At 36.9% G+C, this 22326-nt stretch overlaps 3 protein-coding genes across 3 annotated transcripts; 2 read left to right on the forward strand and 1 right to left on the reverse strand.

Annotated features, from left to right (window-relative positions):
• The first annotated feature begins 460 nt into the window (after window positions 1–460).
• On the forward strand, window positions 461–1813 carry LOC107830914 (nudix hydrolase 20, chloroplastic). The gene has a single exon (XM_016658598.2). The coding sequence runs from the start codon at window positions 584–586 to the stop codon at window positions 1670–1672; it is 1089 nt and encodes a 362-aa protein (XP_016514084.1). The 5' UTR covers window positions 461–583; the 3' UTR covers window positions 1673–1813.
• Window positions 1814–3382: 1569 nt separating this feature from the next.
• On the forward strand, window positions 3383–6761 carry LOC107830913 (uncharacterized). The gene is made up of 8 exons (XM_016658597.2): window positions 3383–3507; window positions 3608–3753; window positions 3847–3953; window positions 4463–4528; window positions 5234–5316; window positions 5565–5611; window positions 6266–6344; window positions 6453–6761. The coding sequence occupies exons 1-8, from the start codon at window positions 3427–3429 to the stop codon at window positions 6540–6542; spliced, it is 699 nt and encodes a 232-aa protein (XP_016514083.1). The 5' UTR covers window positions 3383–3426; the 3' UTR covers window positions 6543–6761.
• A 189-nt stretch (window positions 6762–6950) lies between these two features.
• On the reverse strand, window positions 6951–8188 carry LOC107830912 (uncharacterized). The gene has a single exon (XM_016658595.2). The coding sequence runs from the start codon at window positions 8035–8037 to the stop codon at window positions 6988–6990; it is 1050 nt and encodes a 349-aa protein (XP_016514081.2). The 5' UTR covers window positions 8038–8188; the 3' UTR covers window positions 6951–6987.
• Between the last annotated feature and the right edge of the window lie 14138 nt (window positions 8189–22326).

Below are 22326 nucleotides of genomic sequence, written 5' to 3' on the forward strand. Positions count from 1 at the left end.
ATTATATTATATTTATTTTACTTGTATTACTTAATTTAACACATTCAATCTATATTTAATAAAATATGTCATTATATTTCTCATAACGGAAATTCATTTCATAGGATGTATAAGAATAATATTAAATTAAGGGATAGCAATATTGAGATAAGTAATGGTGTGTATTAAAAAAACATACATTACATAATTTTTTTTAAGAAAATAGTTTGTTTATAAAAATACCCTCCGCGTGCATTGAAAATAATTTAAAAAATATTTTGAAAGGACAGCTCTATCTTTATATATGTTTATTCATATATTAAAAATTACGATATTACTAATGTCATAATTTGTGTATGGCTTTAGTTAATTATACCTATGTTAAAAAATATCACTATCAAATAAAGGATTAATAATATGAAAGTTAATATATTATTATTTTTCTTAATAAATCCTACCAAACTAACCGTAAACCTAAGGTTCACCTCTTTCTATCCTCACAAATCACAACATCGTAACGTTATCAGTGTTGCGAAATTTTTTACATTACAAGTCTCCACAATTGAAGCACACTTTAGTTGAGGTGTGAAGTAGTATTGTAAAAATGGGTTGCAATTACTACTGTCACTCCATTTCTCAGAGGCTCCCTCGCTTTATTTCTTATACCCCAATTCCAATTCCGAGTCTCAGATCCCCAATTTCCCCTTTCCGCCGCCGGCAATTACGTTCATTTGCCATTTCAGCTGCCGGCGGCAGTAGCTTCACCTGGAACGACGTCCTTCAACTCCCCGAATCTCCTCAAAATGACTCTTCTACCCTCTCAGCTTTCTTCGATAAAATCAAGCTCTGTAATCGCAATTTGGAGAAGCAAAGCGAGTTCATGCCTTTCGTTATGGAAGACCAAACGATTGGGTACGTTCACCATGTGTTTGCTGATTATCTTAAGCCATTTCAAAATGTATTCATTTTCCCCCAAAATAATAGTAGTCAATATTGCACTTTACATCCAAACCTGAGGACACCTGAGGATCGAACTAAAGCTGTAGCCAATGTTGTGAAGTCTTTAGGCGAATTAATTCCAGGCATTAGAAATGAGTTATATCCGGTAGTTTCATCTTTCGGGGAACCGGTATTTTTCTCGCTGGAACGAGCAGCTGCGCCGTATTTTGGTATAAAAGCTTATGGGATTCATATGAGTGGCTATGTTGAGAAAAATGACCAGAAATTTTTATGGTTAGCTAAGAGAAGTGCAACAAAATCCACTTATCCAGGAATGCTGGATCATTTAGTTGCAGGGGGATTGCCACATGGCATTTCTTGCTGGGAGAATGTTGTTAAGGAATGTAAAGAGGAGGCAGGGATACCGAGGTCTATTTCGCGTCAAGCTGTGCCAGTTGGAGCTGTGTCGTACGTTGACATAGAAGGATATAGGATGAAGAGAGATGTCCTGTTTTGTTATGATCTTAAGCTTCCTGCTGAAGGCTTTGTTCCTCGTAATGAGGATGGGGAGGTTGAAAGTTTTCGATTGGTCCCAGTTACACAAGTTGCAAATGTCATTCGAAGTACATCGTTCTTTAAAGCAAACTGTAATCTTGTCATTATTCATTTCCTTTTCCGGCATGGGTACATCAGACCAGAAGAGTTTGGGTACCTGAGGCTACTGCAGAGTTTGAGAAGTGGGTGTTGCTCTTAAGTATAGTCAGATGAGCAGTTCTGTCATTTTTGGGGTGACTATGAGCTCTGTATCGAGGAAAGAACAAGAAGGAAAAAAAATAGGATATCAATGTATTACGTGGGCCAAATTCAATAATATGCTGACGACCAAGTTCGTTAATTGATCTTGAACACCCATTCTTGATTCTTGAATATTTGAAAAGTAACCCTTTTGTGTCTAGCAATTATTTACGTTTGGTTGGATAACTAGTTAGCTCCTTCCATTCAATCTAACAAGATTAAAGTACCTCTGCTGGAAGTCCACTTGATTTTATCCTTGTTATGGATTGCAGTAAACTCAGACTTGATCCGAATTAGAGTCTAAGGTGGTGAGAGTTTTATCCTTGGATAATAAAAAGAGGTCTTTGTTATTGTACAGTTGCTTGAGAAAACTGACATGTCATGTATTACTTTGATGTATGGTGGATAACTTTCTAAATTATTGCAGACATTTCTATGAAATTTGACTAAATTGAACTCAGATATCCATATATATGCCCCTATTACATGCCTTCATTGTGTCATCGGTGGGCTTTGCTTATGTTTTGGCTTCCTTTTGGGAGAACTTGGCAGTCAGGATTTGCCTATATCATTGACTTTGTTGTATTTAACTGATTCTGTTGTCTGAAATGATTGTGCAAGTTGGTTTTAGTGAAGTGTTATTTCACTTTGATACTCCTTTTTGTTCCAACTGTTGCAAATCAATTCAAGGCAATCAGTGATGAGGGTATGCCAATGCATCAGAGGCTATACATGAGGGGTAAAGTGTACATTCAGTTCATTGTGGAATTTAGAGATTCTCTGAGCCCAGAACAGTTGAAGGCTCTAGAGGACGATCTTATCACCAAGACCTCAATCACAGTACTCAGACAAGGAATTGGATGAGTGTGAGGATACAACATTACATGATGTTAATATTGAGGAGGAATGCTAAGCAAGCAGCAGCTCAACGAGAGACATACGATGAGGATGAGGGGATGCATTGTGAATTGTGGAGCACAGAGAATACTGAATACAGTGTGCTCAGCAGTAACATACTTCTCTAAAGAGGTTTTTGGTTAAATAGTTGATTGGCTTTAGGGAGGGCGAGAAATAGTCCGCCTTGAACTTTGCTTCTTGCTTTGTTTATTGTATCTGTTGTTGTTTTGGAATGTACTCGGGAAGTCAAGACAGCTGCTTTATTGAAACAGAAATAGATATATCTTTCCAATTCAGGACTAATGGATTAGTTTTCATGTAGCAAATGCTCTTTTGCAAGCTAGATCGCTTTATTCTGTGACTCTGCGTTTGGACAAAATCTGTGTTGAAGATGAAAAAAAGTATGACAATTATTGTGTTTTGGTAGTTGTAGTTTTTCTCAACAAAAACAAAAAAAAAGTGCGAAAATTGAAAATTTGTGACTAGAAGTTGAAACCACCTCTAAACCACTTTTGAAATTCAAATTATTTTCAAAACGAAAAAAAACTCATTGACAACAATTACCTCAAGCACGAAATATTAAGATGTTTTCAACAAATTGCCTTTTAGGAAACAAGAAATCATTTATTATTGAATTTACCATTGTTCAAATTAGTAGAAGTATTATTTAAGTGAGACGTTTTATTTATGAAAGATAAATTGTACTTTCTTGAAGTTGTGCAAAAAAGTAAAAACTTCAAAACAGAATATATTGACCGGAGTGACCTACTAGTAATTGTCATTTTAAAAAAAAAAGGAATTTAATATATATCCACTATGGAGCAAAGCAAACTGACAGGTTGGGAAATGGCGGGTATGTGTTGCTATGGAAGGCTCTCACAGACCCTCATGAACCAGGTTTGGTTAAAGTATAAAATTACCATCTTCTTGCCCTTGGAAAATCTCTGCTCCCTCAGTTGATCTCTTGCAATTCTTGTTTTGTTTTTGTTCGAATCAGAAAGTGCAAGGTTTCTACTGCTGCTCCCCTGCACCCAATAACCAGAAGATGAAAACCCAAACTCCCAAATTCTTGAAAGTTGCTGTGACTGGTGTTACTGAACTCCTTAGGCTCTTCACCTTCTCCTCACCAATTAAAAGAAACAGGTTATTGGAAATTGTCATTGGATGCATTTTCTCAAATTGGGTAAATTAGTATTTTTCAAGATTTAGTATGTTTCCTGATTAATGTTTTGACAGATTGGAGATATCTGATGATGAAGGGGCTGAAGAACCTTTGGTTTCTAACATAGAAGATGTTCTAAAGATTATCAAGTCAGATTATGAGCAAGCTTATTTTGTTACAGGTATATCCTTGTTTATCTCTTAGTATATACTTCCCAAATAGCTGCAGTTCTGAAGCTAACGTGGGAGTATAAACATAATTCATGGACTTTAGTGAAGATTGAATTAACATACACAGAGGCTGTTTAGTTAAAATCTTCATGTCAAATGTCTGTAGCAAAGATTCTTTTCTATTTCCTGATTTTGAGTATATTACATTGACAAGAGTGGGTTGCTCTAGTGGTGAGCACCCTCCACTTCCAATCAAGAGGTTGTGAGTTCGAGTCATCCCAAGAGCAAGGTGGGGAGTTCTTGGAGGGAGGGAGTCGGGGGTCTATCGGAAACAGCCTCTCTATCTCTATCTAAGGGTAGGGGTAAGGTCTGTGTATACACTACCCTCCCCAGACCCCACTAGTGGAATTATATGGGTTGTTGTTGTTGTTGAGTAATATATTACATTATTGTTTAAGCTTATTTGTGTGGTTAAAGATACACTGGTTTTTGGCTGATTTAGAGCTTTCATTCAATTTAGGGCTCTTCACCAGTGGAATTTATGCAGAAGATTGCATCTTTGAAGATCCAACTATAAAATTCAGTGGTAAGGGGGATTAATTTCAGTATCTGATGGCACAGTATTTGACATTTGCATCACAGTTGTGGCACATCAAGGAATATACTTGCTTATTCCTAAAATTTTGAAATCGACATTTATTTTTGTAAGAGAAGCATGCCCCGCACTCGGTGTTAAAGAATATTAGAAAAGTATTAGGCTGTTCAATTTTTTGCCTTACACTCTTGTGTTGGATGCTGATATTCTTTCACATAGTATCATAGATAACCTTTAATAAACCCATTCCTTTCAGTAGTAAGTTGGATCATACCTTAGAACTAAGATTATGCATACAGGTCGGTGCATTTGGAGGTTGCATAAGACACGGTCAGCCCATCTATTAATGTGACCTCTAATTTTACCCGCTCTGTGTACTACTAGCACATTCCGTAGTACTGCCATTTTTTTTTTTTTTGGTTTGCATAAACATCTTAGCTGTCAGCTAATATCACTGAAGTTATTCTGTATGTGATAAGTTCATTTTGTAATATCCCTTGTTTTTGTCTCTTTTATGCTGCAGCTATTGCTAGTGTCAGTAATCTAGGCATCTATCTCAGTTTCTGGACTAGCTTAGGAGTAGTATGTTCCATTAGATGAATAACAACAGGAATTAACAATCTTTCAAAGCTAGAAGTTTACTGATTTCAACAACCCAAAAGATAATTCATCTTATCTTATGATTGTGTAATCCAGGAAGGGACTTGTATTCCCGCAACTTGCAATTGCTGGTACCATTTTTTGATAGTCCATCAATCATATTAGAAAAGATTGAGAAGGTATGTACTGTCAGTTCACTAACAGTATTAAAGAATAAAAAGAAAAGCAAAACAAATCCAAAATAGACTTAATAACCGCTGAATGCTTAGTGGGAAGTGTTGTCAAGCATTGGATTCTTTTAAATGTGTCCAAGCATTCTTTTATAATTATTGTGATATGTCTGTTTCTTTATTGCATTTACAATATTCAAATCTTCCTTTCCTCTATCAGGAACATTTTGTTTAATGCCTATCCGCCTGATGTACAGGGTAATGATTCTGATACAGAAGTCGTAGTGGCATACTGGAAACTGAGGTGCTTGGTTCTATTCTCATATTTTTGGTAGCGTAAAGGCTGAATATTTGCTTACACAGTGTTATTTACTGCTCTCCAGCTCAAAGCATTTGATGTTTGTTTCTGTCAATTATGCATGTTTGATCCTGATAAGTGATTAAATCTGTTAGCTTCCCGAGAATCCAGTATACTTAGTTAAGAAATTCCCTATTGGAGTTGATTATTATCAGATTATTTGTTTACATAACTAAACCTGCTTTGAAAAGGTTAGTCATTATTGAACTGAATTGTGGAAAACCTCTAAACCACATGAATGATTTCACTCACAAAAGTTGCTGCACTTTGTCTTCATTCACCAACAGACATCCATTTCTGTATTCTTACAAATTGCATCTAGTGTTTTAGTATTAGGGTTATGCTCACATACAGTTTTGTCCATGGGATTCTTCTTCCAGATATCTAGGTGGAAGTTCCATAGTTGCCTTGACACTCGAGAATATGGAAACCTGAAATTTTCTCTTTGACGTTATGTGACCAAAAACTCATCCAACTTAGCTAATCTTTAGTTTTCAACTTCCTATTAGAAAATGATGTCTTTCTGGATGTAAAAGAATATCAGAGTTGTCTTAGGATTCTTATGATTGTAAACATGCTAACTTTTCATCTTTCTTGTAGAACATCCCTCAAACTTCCATGGAGACCTCTCATCTCTGTTGATGGAAATACAGTCTATGATCTAGATGAACAATTCAAGGTAAGTAAAAAAGAGTTGATCTCTTCAATTCAAATACTAGAGCATCGGGTGTAATTTGTTACTGGGTAATTTTCTTCCCTCATATTGATTCCTCCTATCTCTAAACAGATTGTTAAGCACGTTGAGAGCTGGAACATTTCTGCTCTTGAAGCCGTTGGCCAGATTTTTACGCCTGGTTTGAGGAGCTTTAGTGAGTGAAAACTCTACAGAGGAAGGTTTCTTAGCTGAGGATTCTTTCTAAGAAACTCATGAAGAATAGGATTCTTCTATTTGAGCCCCATTGCTTCTCCAACATAACCTCTCTTCTATAGCCTATAGCCATTATTCTTGAATTTGTCAGCGATAATTCAGTAGAAACTGTTTCTAGTGACTTGGTAAGAACCAATTCAAATGAATGAGCAAGTCCCATTTTGAAAATGTTCAGATCTTCTGGAGAAGTGTATGAAATCCATGCAAAAGAAGAGGAAAATCAGCTAATGGCAGTGTTAGAAAGTAGACATGCAAAACCAAGCTGATTATTCCGTGGGGCTACTAGTTAGGTGATATTTCACATGATCAGGAACAAAATTGCAGGTTGCTCTGTTATTACAATTTAATACTCATAAATAATGTGAATAACGGAACGAAAAAAAATCAATTAATCTCAATCTTTCCTCCATGCATACAGTAACAAAGAAAATCCTCCAGTACTACTCCCACTTGATCTTATAGATGACCATGAACTCCTCCCACATTCGCTACTCTCCTCTGCCCACTGCAACACACTAGAGCACGACGGCGACGGCGACGATAACAAAGAAACTGACGGTGGTGCTGACATCGGCCCGACGGTTGCCAACAAACTTTTCCTCATTAGTTTCTTCTCGGCGCCACCCATTTCAGGCCAAACACCACCATCACCTACTTGGAACACAAAAACACCATGTCCATGCCCAAATTTATTATGATTGCCACATTTGTTTTTATTTACCCAATTGAAGACATCCCAAAAAAAGTGTACCTCCACTTGACCAACTAAAATTCTTTCATTGCCCCTAAATTTCCACCCAAGTCTTTTCACTACAAGACTTGTTTTCCCATCCACTTTCACTTTTAGCACTCCACCCCCACATTCTATCACAAATTCATGTTTGACCCCCATAATCCGAGCCCGAGTAGTATAACTCCTACGTCCAAACACATGCTCTCGCCTCGACAACAAAGTCAGCTCGCCCGAGCAACAGCCTGAGGCCAACCTGGCCCGGCCCGTTAACTCCGTCAACATATCACCAAGAAAAAACTCCAATCTTGCATTGGAAGTGATAGCAATGTAAAAACGCCCTTCAGGATCAGCTGAGTTTTGATTAAACTTGGCATGTGTGAAGTCCCAATAGATCTTCATTTTTCTATGATCACGTTGGATCGGGTGGATGGATTTGGATCCGGGCCGGGCTTTGAATAATGCAAAGGAAGATTGGTGAAGAGGAATGGTGATGGAGAAAAGATCAGGTGCATGGAGTAATAAAGAATGAGAAAACATGTTCTTGGACCAAGTGAGTGTAAGATAAACTGGTGAGTCACAAATCTGAGCTTGGTAAATACATGTAACAAGGTTTTGAGGCACTTGTGAAGTAGTAGTAGTAGTAGTAGTAGTAATGTTTGATGAAAGACCAGAATGAGGAATACTAAAACAAGCAGGAATCATATTTTTCATCCTACCACAATATGACTTCTAAATGTTGGAACTAATTCAAGAATGGGAAGATTTTGCTTAAGGTTAAGGATGCTTTTATGGTATATTTTGAGGTGTAGAAGAAGATGAAGTTACTGAAAAAGTTAGCCATAAGTGAAGTGTAATGAAGAGTATAAGGAGGGATTCTATATATGAGTTGGTTTTTTTTTCTTCATGTTAGAGCTAGCTTGATTAGCGCCATTGAAAGAGATAGAAAAGCTATATATGATTTGCTATCTTATGAGTATTTATTTGTATGTGAGCTGGGAGGCATTAGCAAACTTCAAGACTTAAAAGTCACCACAGCAGGTAACACAGACTTGGTTCTCTGCTTACTTTATCCTCTTCTTATATATATTATCCTACATTTATTTAAGTGAAAAAGACAACTGTTATCCCATGCCTAATACTTTCAAATTTTAAAAAAAAATTCTATTACATTAGAGGAGCAGGAAGGGAAAGTGAAGAGCTACAATAAAAATTGTGTGATAAAATCCAAATACACTCTAAGCTTCAAGTGTTATAAGCTTTTTAGTAACTTAAAAGTCAAAGTAATGCCGGTCAATGTTTAGTTGTGAAATTTTTGATTTTCAAATCAAAGGCTGGCTTCCATAATTCCTGTTTGATTTGCTAAATTCCAGAAACTACATTTAATTGTAAAGTCTATGGTCTAACTTGTTGGTAGGACACATATGTGAAGTTATTCCCCAACAATTAGAGATAATCATGGGTAAAGTTAGGGAATTGGGTTACAGCTATATATAGTCTAATATAGAGTCTGTTCCTTTTTAATTCATAAGTATTATTGACCCTTATGTTGATTCAATAAATGAAAATTATACCTAATAACATGATTTAACATCTTAGAGTACTCCCTCCGTTTCAAATTAGATGAGGTATTTTTCTTTTTAATTTGTTCCAAAATAAATGACACATTTCTAAATTTGAAAATAATTTAATTTTAAACTCTTTATTTTATCCATTTTACCCTTAATGAGAAGTTTTTATAACCACACAAAAGTCATGGCCCCACAAGTTTCAAAAGTTTTCTTTTCATTTCTTAAAGTCCTTGTCGAGTCAAACTTACTCGTCTAAATTGAAATTGAGGAAACAATGCTTTTCCAAAAAGAAAGGCTATTATTATAGGAAAAAACACTAGATTTTAAGATGTCATCCTCTTCTTTCAGAAAGAATGTTTATTTAACCATAAAGACAAGATTTTCCTTACCCTCGTGCAACAGCAGCCAGCGACACATTCTTTGTCATACACATTGAAAAGTACTTAGATTATTTCAAATCAAATGTGACCTTTATTGTTACGGCAAAGAGCCAAGTATACCTCTTTATTTTCGAAAATGGTCTAAGAATACTCATCGTTATACTATTGGGTTATTTATACCCCTGCAGTCATACTTTGAGTTCAAATATACTCCTCATTTAAACGGAGGGACACATGTCATCGTCCTGTTGGTCAATTCTAAATATTTTCTAATTAATTAAAAAGACTCATTATCCATACCCGAAAAATAATTATTTTTTTTGTAAAAACTGGAAAAAACTAAAAAAATATTTTTACTAGAAACTGAAAAAAATGAAAATATTTTTTTTTCCAGTTTTTACAAAAAACTGCTTTAAAAAAACTGAAAAATATTTTTGTAAAAACTGAAAAAAAAACTGAAAAGTAATTTTCTAAAGCAATTAAAAACTGAAAAAAACTGAAATATTTTTAACTAAAAACTGGAAAAAAAATATATTTATTTTTTCAGTTTTTACAAAAACATTGCTTTAGAAAATTGCTTTTTAGATTTTTATTCAATTTTTACAAAAATATTGTTTTAGAAAATATTTTTCAGCTTTTTTTAAAGCAGTTTTTTTGTAAAAACTGGAAAAAAAATATTTTCGTTTTTTTCAGTTTTTAGTAAAAAAGATTTCAGTTTTTACAAAAAAATATTGCTTTAGAAAATTGATTTTCAGCTTTTATTTTTCAGTTTTTTCAAAAACATTGTTTTAGAAAAAAAAAATTCAATTTTTTCTAAAGCAGTTTTTTTGTAAAACTGAATTTTTTTTTCTTTTCTTTTTTCAGTTTTTAGTAAAAATAATTTCAGTTTTTTCCAATTTTTACAAAAAAAAAATGCTTTTTGGGTATGATTAATGAGTCCTTTTAATTAATTAGAAGATATTTAGAATTGACCAACAAGACGATGACATGTGTCTTTCTGTTTAAATGAGGGTTATATTTGAACCCAAAATATGACTGCAGGGGTATAAATAACTCAATAGTATAACGAAAGATATTTTTAGACCATTTTCAAAAATAGAGGGGTATATTTGACCCTTTGTCGTTCTTGTTAAAAGTACACTCTATAGACTATACTAATTAATGCGAATACATGATACTATGATATAGAGAAAAGGGCCAAAATTGCCTGAACTATTGAAAGACAGCATAATAATACCCTCCATTTGGTTTTGGTTTCAAAATTACCCTCCCTCTTAGTGCATTGGCTCAGTTATGCCCCTCAAAATTAACAGTCTCCATTTATGATTTAACCCATTAAAAAAATATTTCCATGCTGATTAGTTTTGTGAATTAGCAATCCATATTATATTCTGCAAAAAAAAAAAAAAATGACTTATGTCTATTTTCGCGAATAAAATTTTCCCACTTTTACTCTCAAGAAATCAAACAATAACATGCATACTTATTTATTTTACTTTTTTAATTGAATAAGTCTAACATTTTCATCTATTCGGTGAGTGGAAGTACAAAGACGGAAAACTCAATCTAAACACAGAAATGAGCAAAATTTACGCTATATAAGTTCCTATATTTCCTGTATCCTTTTAGTTTACCTTGATATAATAATAAAAAAACATAAAGGAGAACAATTTTTCAGCCTCCTTAATGACTTAATCAATAAACTAGCTAGTTGGTATCAAGGAGATTTAAAATATAATGGAGCGAGCGAACACATGAAAATATAAAGGAGTGCACATATGTCTCAACCTTGTAGCAAATATAGAGAACACCAATGAATACTATCACACTACCCTTGGTAGATATTTCAAATTAGAAACTAGGGTTAATTCTGGAAGTCATAGAATAAGGGACATTTTGCTGAAAAGATAATCCACTCTGCAGCCTTCGCGAGAGACATTATCATTACCTTCGTAAACTTTGAACAATTTAGTTTTTGTTTTTAAATGGAAGAAATATTTTTTATTGATTTAGCTGCTCTAATTATAGAAAAGAAAGTGTCAAATAACCTGGACGACACAAAGTAATCCACTTGATCAACATTCAACTTCCTTATTGCAAGATAAGATTATGATATTGCTTCTCTTCATCAATGTCAAGAAGGAAACTACAGATTTTGCCTCGAGCTTAGACTTTGGGGGAAAAAATTAAGGATTTGACATGACGCATATGTTCATAGTTCCATTTAATACAATTTTAGCTTAAAAAAACCAAACTGATTAGGTTGTATTTACTATATGCATATATCGTCCAAAAATAAAATTAATATGTATTGATTGCCTGATGAATAATTGGTAATACATCTTCAAGATTTAGTTCACGTTTCCACACAATAATTTTCCTCCAGGAATATACTAAGTACTACTAAAGCTCAAATATCTAAACTCTCATAGCTTGTTTGGAAAGTTTTTATGTAATTGAATTTGAGTGTAGTTTAATGTAATTACGCAATTTGATATATTTGTATGTATATTTAATTACTTAGTCCACGTGAAATAATTAAAATGAAGTAGTAACTATACTCTGCAATTATCAAAGGCAATAAAGAATTAATGGTAATGATATAGTATAATTACCATATGAAATTTCAAATCTTATTTTTTCTTTTTAAAATATATTTTTTTTAAAAAACTCTTTTATATATATATATATTAAAAACTCTTTTCCTCCTCAGATTTGTCTCTCAGAGCGTACTTCTTACTCCTAATTCTAGCCCTGATGCTCCTTTTACCTTTTTTTTTGCCTACTGCATACTTTCTCTAACTGTGAATCTTTTTAACCCTTTTTATTGTTTTATCTATAGTCTTCTTGATGCTAATGCAATTGTGTAACACTACTCAAATCTATAAAAGTTTCAAGACACGTTAAATATAGAATTTAATTTTTTAAATCTTAAATTATACTTCTATTACTGATTTAAACCCTTGTGATTGACTTTTGAGTTACTTCTCTATTTATAAATAATTGGATATATAATTAGGGGAATATTAATAATTTTAATATTATCAATTATTAACAATGAGTATAATTAAATATTAGTTAAGTCAAAACAAACAAAAAAAAGAAGGAGAAAACAATAAAACAAAAAGGGAGTCACGTGACTAAAGCCCATAAAGTGGGTATTGAAAGAAAAAAGGCTTAATGCCTTAAACAAAACAGAACACATTTTGTTTTCTCATGCAGACAAAAGGCTTAAAACCTTATACGAAACAGAGGCAGCCACGAAATTACTCACGCACGAAAAATTCTAGGATTCTTTACAAATTACTAATTCTTGAACTCAGGTATATAAAATTCCCTATTGTCAATTATTCTACAATAGTAGTAGATAAGAATTGAATAGCTAATTCCCTTCTTTCTCTGTATCAACAGTAAATTTCATGTTTAGGTGTGAAACTTTTAAATTAATTAAAATACACTGGTTGTTGTAGAATCGATTGTTTGATGGGTATAAATTGGACTGGGGCCTACGTATTGGCTCGAAGAGTTTTGAGGTGAGTTGATATAACCCTTTTCTAAAGTGGTTTAACTCACAAAAGCACGCATACAAGGTATTTGATGAATTGCTTAAAAGAATTAATATGTACTTAATTGGAGCAAGTGAGTACCTATTAACTTAGAATTGTTCTAGCTAAAGTTTAGATGATATATTATGAAATATGTACATAAATTTTCAGATTTTTGTGTTATTCTTATATGCCCCTTTTCATGTTGAAAATTCATGAAGAAGCAAGAATATTTAGAAATACTTCTGAATATTTGTTTTATTTTTATGCTATGCTTTACATTTAAGGATACCAGTATGAGTATGTATAGGATGTTACATAAAAGATTTAGACTTGAAAAGTAACAAGAAGAAGTTTTAGAAAGAAAATATTTTTGGGAGTATCCTCTATTCTGAGAAGGGGTCATCGTCCAGGCCGAGGGTCCTAACCAAGGTGTTGACTTCCTGAAACTACTTGTGCCAAAGTATGGAGCACACGAGCCGAGGGTCTCGTTGCTGAGAATTTACTTAGCCAGGCTAAGGTATGATGCATGAGCGTTGAGAACCATGAAACGAGTGGCACCTCGTGGATTGGGCCTATTCAATCAGGTTGTGATCGAACTCGTGCCGATCACACGGTGACTAAGAAAGAAATAAGTCAGGATAGTTGGAACTCCCGAAGTATAAAGTGAAGTATTTTTTTATAAGAAAGAAAAAGGAAATAATTTCTTTTAGAATATTCATAAACTGCTATTATGCAATTATTTTAGAATTGTTCTTAGAAGCTTTATGTTTTCCATGCATTTAGAATCGTTGCTTGTAATGTACATTTTATTAAAGTTTCGTCCCCTGTCGTTGGAGACTCACTGAGTACAATGGATGGTACTGACGTTCTCTTTTGGGAACCTACGTTGGTCTGCGGTACACCGTAGGAACCGATTTTGCAGGCGAGCAGGCTACAAGTTAGGACTTCCCTCTCCTCCAGTGTTATTGGTGAGCTCCGCTTTTATTCGTGGAGTATTCCTTTGAGTCATCTTTATTTAGTTATTTATTTGTTTACTTGAAAAACTAGCCAAGGAAATCTCATGTCCTGAGCAGTGCGTCAGTTTATCAGTAGAGGCTTCATAGACACAGTCGGTGGGTTAAGATTTAGATGTTTTAGATAATAACTTAGCAGTATTTCAGTGGTTACTACGAATAAAATTTTGGAGTTGGTTTATTTTAGATATTTAAATTAATTAAAAGTATTTGGTTAAAGTATTGCCTTGTTGCATATAAAGTTTGAAGTTATAATAGATTTGATTATCGCAGATGGTTCGCTCGGTCAAGTTTAGTGATCGGGTGCTGGTCACGGCTTGTTCAGAAAATGGGCCGTGACAAACTTGGTATCAGAGCCTCAGGTTTATAGAGTTGTAGGGGTCTATGAAGCCATGTTAGTAGAGTCTTATTTATGGATATGAAGCGCGGCATTCTTATAAGTAGGAGGCTACAAGCATTTAGGGAAAATCTCATTTTTTTCATACTTTAGATCGTGCAGTAGAGCCTACCTCAAGGAAATTATCTAATGTATTCGTTTCTCCAAAAATCGCAGAAATGGCTCGTACTCGCAACTCTGACACCGACACTCAGGATGCTGCTCAAGAAACTATTGCTACTATTGTGGCTCAAGATAGAACTAAGAAGGCTTCAACTCAGAAAAGGAAGGGTAAATTCACAAAAGGGGGTTCATGTACCCCGGGTTGAACATGAAGAAGGGGTGGAGCATGATGAGCTAGTATCTCAGGATCCAGTGCCACCCTCAACAGCAATTCCGGCTCAGACATCTATATCTCTAGAGGTGGGTCAGATGTTTAATACTGTCAACAGTGCTATGGAGATGTTTAAGGCCTTCATGGCTAACCAGAACGAGAGAAGAGATGAGATTCCACCTCAACCAAATAGACAGAACAATTCTGAGTCCTCAAGAGTGAATGATTTTTTAAAGTTGAGTCCTCCATTGTTATATGGTACTATAGTTGATGAAGATCCAATGTTGTGGCTCGAGGGTGATAAGTGGGGATTTTGACCGATTATTTGCTCTCTTTTACTTGCGATTAAGCTCAAAAATGCTTAAAGGCATTCTCGAAAACTAACAAAATGTGCTTACTTGCAGGAATATTGGGACACGAGCCAAAGAAGTCAAAATCAACTCATAAAGGAGACAAAAATAAACAAGAACCAAAACAAGGCAAAAAGGCAAGCAGTGCGGACCGCACAATTCTAGTGCGGCTGCAGAGGGGAGATTCAGAGAGTAGTTTTTGGGCCAGCTAAAGGCATGCGGACCGCACCGAAATTATGCGGCCGCAGGAGGCCAAGTACGGTCGCATTCATTATTATGAGGTCCGCAAGGTTGAAGAATCAGAGAGCTGTGTCAAGTCCAAAAAAGCAAGGAGTGTGGACCGCAGCAGTTTTGTGTGGCCGCACCCATTTTTATGCGGACCGCAGAAGCCCCCAAGTTCCAAGCCCAAGTTCCCAAGAATGCGGACCGCACGATAATTGTGCGGCCGCAGCAGCTCATTGTGTGGACCGCACCAGAATTATGCGGCCGCACAACCTTCGTAGGGGTATTTTTGTCAGATATTTTCAACTTAGTATAAATAGAACTTTTTATCATTTTTAGGTGAAGTGACGTTGGAGAAGAGCACCTGAGCCATTTTCTTTACTATTTCGAAGATTTTTGTACTAGTTTAACATCTATACAGTAGATTTTCTTTCCGTAATCAATTAATATGCATTCTATCTTAATTTCTTCTTTGATTTCTGTTCTTTTCATGAGTAGCTAAATCTTTAGCTAGGGTTGTGACTAACCCTAGTGTGGGTATTTGATGGGTGTTTAATTTAGGGCTTATTTTTGATTGGGTTAGTGATATTTAGCCTTGTTCATGATTGAACCCTAGAATCAATGGTTGCAAACATTGATTCATGCCTATTTGACTTAACTTCTACTTGAGAAAGAGAGACTAAATCTAGGAAAACTTGGTTAACAAGAAATTAGGGTGGACTCAAGAAATTGATAGCCCCAATTAAAGGGTAAAACCTAGAGATAGTAATACCCGACTTGAGCTAATATCACTTGTATTGTGCAAATACCCAATTGGTCTTGAGAAAGCCAAATTGGGCAAAATCACTCAAACTACCGAGAGGTATAGAGTGAGTACCCGGATGTGATTGCTACATCACGACCCCAACTAATCAAATTTGCCCTGGAGTTTACAACCCATTAGATAACTACCTAGGTAGAAGTCACGACCCTAGTCCCTTTTAATCATTTGAAAAACTCAAAACCAAAAATATTGTCCTTAGTTTTTTACTTGCAAACAATAGAGTAAATTAGAAGTATAACACCAATCAAGTTTGTGGAAGTGTAATTGAAGCCAAAACTTGCAATTAACTTAGATATACACCTAATCCCATATTCTAACTCCCTGTGGATTCGATCCCGACCTTCGTTGGGTTTATTATTGCATCGACCGCCTCACTACTTAATTGTGGTGTGGGTTTGGCCGAGATCAATTTTTGGCGCCGTTTTCGGGGAGTTAAACAGATTTAGCTCTATATTTAGGTATTTGTGTGTTTTGTCTTTCTTTCCTTCCGAGTCACTAATTTTGTTTGTGAATTGCAAGTGCAAGTGCAATAGTCCCGCCCCGGATTATGGCGGGCAACTTCCAAATAACCAACGTGAGGCTTACACTGCTTGAGCAGCGGGGTTTCTTCACCGAAGCTCCACACCAAAATTCCTACAAGCATCTCAAGGGTTTCATCGATACTTGTTGGGGGAGCAAGCAAACAAATATCTCCGAGGATGCACTGCGGTTAAGGCTGTTTCCCTTTTCTCTACGGGGAAAATCTTTTGACTGGTTAGAGAGATTGCCCAATCATTCCATCCACACTTGAGATGAGTTGGCCGAGAAGTTCATTGTCAAATTCTTCTCTCCGGGGCACATGGCTACACTAAGGGATGAAATTCTAGCTTTCAAACAAGAGCCCAATGAGCCATTGCACGAAATTTGGGAAAGATATCGTACCATGGTCAAAGAATTCCCGAACAATGATATGACGGAGGCCATGGTCCAACAGACCTTCTACAGGGGGATCAACACAACGAATCAGTGTGTGGTAAATCAACTCGCTGGGGGTAACTTCATGAACACGCCTTATTCTGAAGCTTGTGAAATCTTGGATGAGATGGCGGACACCTCTTCGGCGTGGCAAAGTAGAGCCAATGTTCCTCAGGGTGACCCAAATGTTATTCACCTACACAAGGAGCTACATGATCATGGGCAAGCTATTACGGAGTTGACAACCACCATGAACCAATTGGCCAAGGCTCAACTTCAACAGGTTCCAGGGCCGAAACAGGTGAATATTATGGAAGGGGTGAACATGATGGTAAATAAGAGACGGCAACGAGGTCAACAAGTACAAAACCATCCGGAACAATTTAAGCAAAGTAATAGTGGATATAATCAAGATGATTCATATGATGAGTAAGATGAAGAGGTTCAATATGTCAACAATTATCAAGGTCAAAGAAGCAATGCTCCAAATTACCAACAATGGAGATCACAAGGAAACCAAGGAAATTGGAACAACCAAGGCCACCAAGGAAATTGGAGTGGTGGCAACAACAATAATCAAAGCAATTGGGGTAATCAGATAATCAAGGCAATTAGGGAGGAAATAATCAAGGTAATTGGTGTGACAACAATCAAAGCAATTGGAGAGGCAATAATAATCAAGGGGGTTGGAACAATAGCAATCAAGGAAATCGGGGGTCGGGCTTTCAGAGGCCCCCGATGTATCAACAACCAAATAACCCGCCTCCATATCCATCGCAAGGTCCTAGTTCTTCCAATAGTGAAATGGGACAGATTGAAAACATGTTTAAGCAAATGATGGAGAAAAACGCTGACTCTGATGCCCAATTAGCCTCCCACAACACTTATATCCGCAACTTGGAGGTTCAACTTGGCCAAATTTCTCAAGCTTTAAATACTCGCCAAAAGGGGGCACTAACTTGTGATACGATGGTGAACCCGAAAGGTGGGAATACGGGGCATGCAATGGCCATGACAACAAGAAGTAGGAGAGGTGGAGTTGCTAGTACCTCAAACCAAAGAAGACATATGGGTGATGATGTGTTGGTGCAAGATGATGATGAGCCAAGCAATGATGTTCAAGCTAATGAAGAAGAAGTGAACCCGTCTAGGGAGCACGTGATTGACATGCCGGAGCCGGAAGTGCCAAAGGCTAAGGCACCAATGCCAAGGTCTACTCCTCCATACCCTCAAAGACTTTCAAAGTAAAACAATGAGAATCAATTCAAGAAATTCATTGATATGATGAAAAGTTTGTCCATAAATGTGCTGTTGGTTGAAGCCTTAGAACAAATGCCGGGATATGCCAAGTTCATGAAGGATTTGGTAACAAAGAAGAGATCAATGAACTGTAAAATGATCAAAATAACACATCAAGTGAGTGCTATTGTGCACTCTATGGCTCCAAAGTTGGAAGACCCCGGTGCCTTCACAATCCCGTGCATTATTGGGAGTGCCGATTTTGCCAAAGCTTTATGTTACTTGGGGGCAAGCATTAACTTGATGCCCTATTCTGTGTTCAAAACGTTGGGGATTGGGCAACAAAGACACACATCCATGAGGTTGCAAATGGCGGATCGGACAATGAAAAAGGCCATTGGGGATAATTGATGATGTGGTAGTTCGGGTCGACAAGTTTATCCTTCCCGCATATTTGGTGATACTTGACTGTGAGGTTGACTACAAGGTGCCAATCATTTTGGGAAGACCTTTCTTTGCTACAGGGAAGGCCTTAGTTGATGTGGAAACTGGTGAGATCACCTTCGGGTGAGCGATGAAAAAGTGGTGTTCCATGTTTGTAAATCAATGAGGCAGCCAAATAGCAACAAAGTGTGTTCGTTCGTGGATCTTGTGACCGAAGTAATTGTTGATGACACAAGTATTGTGATAAATGTTGAAGATACCTTGGAAGCTGTGTTGTTAAATCTTGATGAGGATGAGAAGGAAGGCTTTGTAGAATGTGTCAATGCTTTGCAAGGAATGGGATCATATACTTATGAGCCTCGAAAACTTTCCTTGGATCTCGAAAACCGGAAGACTCCACCATCAAAGCCCTCAATCGAGGAGCCTCCCACCTTGGAGTTAAAGCCTTTGCCTTTACACCTCAGGTATGAGTTTCTTGGCCCTTATTCCACTTTACCTGTTATTCTTTCCTCGAGCTTAACTAATGTGCAGGTAGATTCAACCCTTGCGGTGCTCCAAAGGAGGAAGAAAGCAATAGGTTGGACATTGGCAGATATTCGGGGTATAAGCCCCGCCTTTTGCATGCACAAAATCATTTTGGAGGAGGATGCCAAACCCTCCGTGAAACATCAAAGACGATTGAATGAGGCCATGCAAGAGGTAGTAAAGAAAGAGATCATCAAGTAGTTGGATGCCGGGGTTATTTACCCCATTTCCGATAGTTCGTGGACCTCGCCGGTGCAATGTGTCCCAAAGAAAGGGGGCATGACTATGATAACAAATGACAAAAATGAATTGATCCCCACAAGAACTATCACCGGGTGGAGAGTATGCATGGATTATAGGAAGCTCAACAAAGTTACTCGGAAAGACCATTTTCCGCTTCCATTTCTTGATCAACTGTTGGATAGGTTAGCCGGACGTGCTTATTATTTCTTCCTTTATGGATATTCCGGGTATAACCAGATTCTTATTGCTCCTGAAGACCAAGAGAAGACTATTTTCACTTGTCCCTATGTCACTTTCGCATTCTCGCGGATGCCATTCGGGTTATGCAATGCACCGGCAACCTTTCAATGGTGAATGATGGACATCTTCACTGATATGGTGGAGGACTTTCTCAAGGTTTTCATGGATGATTTTTTTGTCGTGGGGAATTATTTTGAAGAGTTCTTGGATAACTTGGATAAGATATTGGCACGTTGTAAGGAAACTAACTTGGTGTTGAATTGGGAGAAGTGTCACTTTATGGTCGAGGAGGGAATTTTCCTCGGTCACAAGATTTCCAAGAATGGTATTGAGGTTTATAAAGCAAAAATTGAAGTGATATCCAAACTCCCTCCCCCTACTTCCATTAAGAGAGTGAGGAGATTTCTAGGTCATGCGGGGTTTTACCGCCGATTCATCAAGGACTTTTCTAAGGTGGTAAACCATTTGTGCAAACTCTTGGAGAAAGATGCCAAGTTCCTTTTTAATGAAGATTGTATGAAGGCATTTGAACTACTCAAGTATAAGTTGACTACCACTCCTATTATCACCGCGCCAAATTGGAGCTTACCATTTGAGCTCATGTGTAATGCAAGTGATGTGGTGGTTGGAGCGGTATTGGGTTAACAAATTAACAAGACCTTTCATCTGGTCTACTATGCTAGCAAGACCATGAACAAGGCCCAAGTCAACTATACGGTGACCGAGAAAGAACTCCTAGCCATTGTCTTTGCTATGGAGAAGTTCCGCCCGTACCTAATGGGTACAAAGGTGATTGTTCACACCGACCATGCGGCACTTCGTTATTTGATGAGCAAGAAAGAATCTAAGGAAAGGTTGATGCGGTGGGTGCTTCTATTGCAAGAGTTTGATCTAGAGATTCAAGATCGCAAGGTTAGTGAGAATCAAGTGGCGGAGATCAATTATTCATTTCCTGACGAACAACTCCTTTCCATTTCTATGACTGGGATTCCATGGTTTGCCGATGTGGCCAACTATTTTGAGAGTGGCATTGTTCCGAATGATCTCTCTTCAAACCAAAGGAAGAAGCTCAAACGGGACTGTCTGGACTACTATTGGGATGAGCCATATCTCATCAAAATTTGTACTGATGGTGTTATCTGAAGATGTGTACCAGAATAAGAACAATTTGGTATTCTTGAAGCTTGCCACTCTTCGCCATATGGTGATCACCATGGTGGAGCGAGAACTGCTACAAAGGTGCTAAGTTGTGGATTCTATTGGCCTACCCTTTACAAGGATGCTAGCGATCTCGATAAGTGGGGATTTTGACCGATTATTTGCTCTCTTTTACTTATGATTTAGCTAAAAAATGCTTAAAGGCATTCCCGAAAACTAACAAAATATGCTTACTTGCAGAAATATTGGAACACGAGCCAAAGAAGTCAAAATCAACTCATAAAGGAGTCAAAAGTGAACAAGAACCAAAATAGGGCAAAAAGGCAAGCAGTGCGGACCGCACAATTCTAGTGCGACCGCAGAGAGGAGATTCTGAGAGTAGTTTTTGGGCTAGCTAAAGGCATGCAAACCGCACCGAAGTTGTGCGGCCGCATTCATTATTATGCGGTCCGCAAGGTTGAAGAATCAAAAAGCTGTGTCAAGTCCAGAAAAGCAAGGAGTGCGGACCTTAGCAGTTTTGTGCGGCCGCATAATCATAAGTGCGGCCGCACCTATTTTTATGCAGACCGTAGAAGCCCCCAAGTTCCAAGCCCAAGTTCCCAAGAATGCAGACCGCACGATAATTGTGCGGCCGCAGCAGCTCATTGTGCGGACCGCACCAGAATTATGCGGCCGCACAACCTTCGTAGGGGTATTTTTGTCATATATTTTCAACTTAGTATAAATAGACCTTTTTTGTAATTTTTAGGTAAGGTGACGTTGGAGAAGAGCACCTGAGCCATTTTCTTTGCTATTTCGAAGATTTTTGTACTAGTTTAACATCTATACAGTAGATTTTCTTTCCCTAATCAAATAATATGCATTCTATCTTAATTTATTCTTTGATTTCTGTTCTTTTCATGAGTAGCTAAATTTTTAATTAGGGTTGTTACCCAACCCTAGTGTGGATATTTGATGGGTGTTTAATTTAGGGCTTATTTTTGATTGGGTTAGTGATATTTAGCCTTGTTCATGATTGAACCCTAGAATCAATGGTTGCAAACATTGATTCATGCCTATTTGACTTAGCCTCTACTTGAGAAAGAGAGACTAAGTCTAGGAAAACTTGGCTAACAAGAAATTGATAGCCCCAATTAAATTGATAGCCCCAATTAAAGGGTAAAACCTAGAGATAGTAATACCCGACTTGAGCTAATATCACTTGTATTGTACAAATATCCAATTGGTCTTGAGAAAGCCAAATTGGGCAAAATCACTCAAACTACCGAGAGGTATAGAGTGAGTACCCGGATGTGATTGCTACATCACGACTCCAACTAATCAAATTTTCCCTGGACCACCTAGGTAGAAGTCATGACCCTAGTCCCTTTTAATCATTTGAAAAACTCAAAACTAAAAATATTGTCCTTAGTTTTATACTTGCAAACAATAGAGTAAAGTAGAAGTATAACACCAATCAAGATTGTGGAAGTGTAATTGAAGCCAAAACTTGCAATTAACTTAGATATACACCTAATCCCATATTCTAACTCCCTATGGATTCGATCCCGACCTTCGTTGGGTTTATTATTGCATCGATCGCC

Source organism: Nicotiana tabacum, chromosome 19, assembly GCF_000715075.1.
Source record: "Nicotiana tabacum cultivar K326 chromosome 19, ASM71507v2, whole genome shotgun sequence".
NCBI lineage: Eukaryota > Viridiplantae > Streptophyta > Magnoliopsida > Solanales > Solanaceae > Nicotiana > Nicotiana tabacum.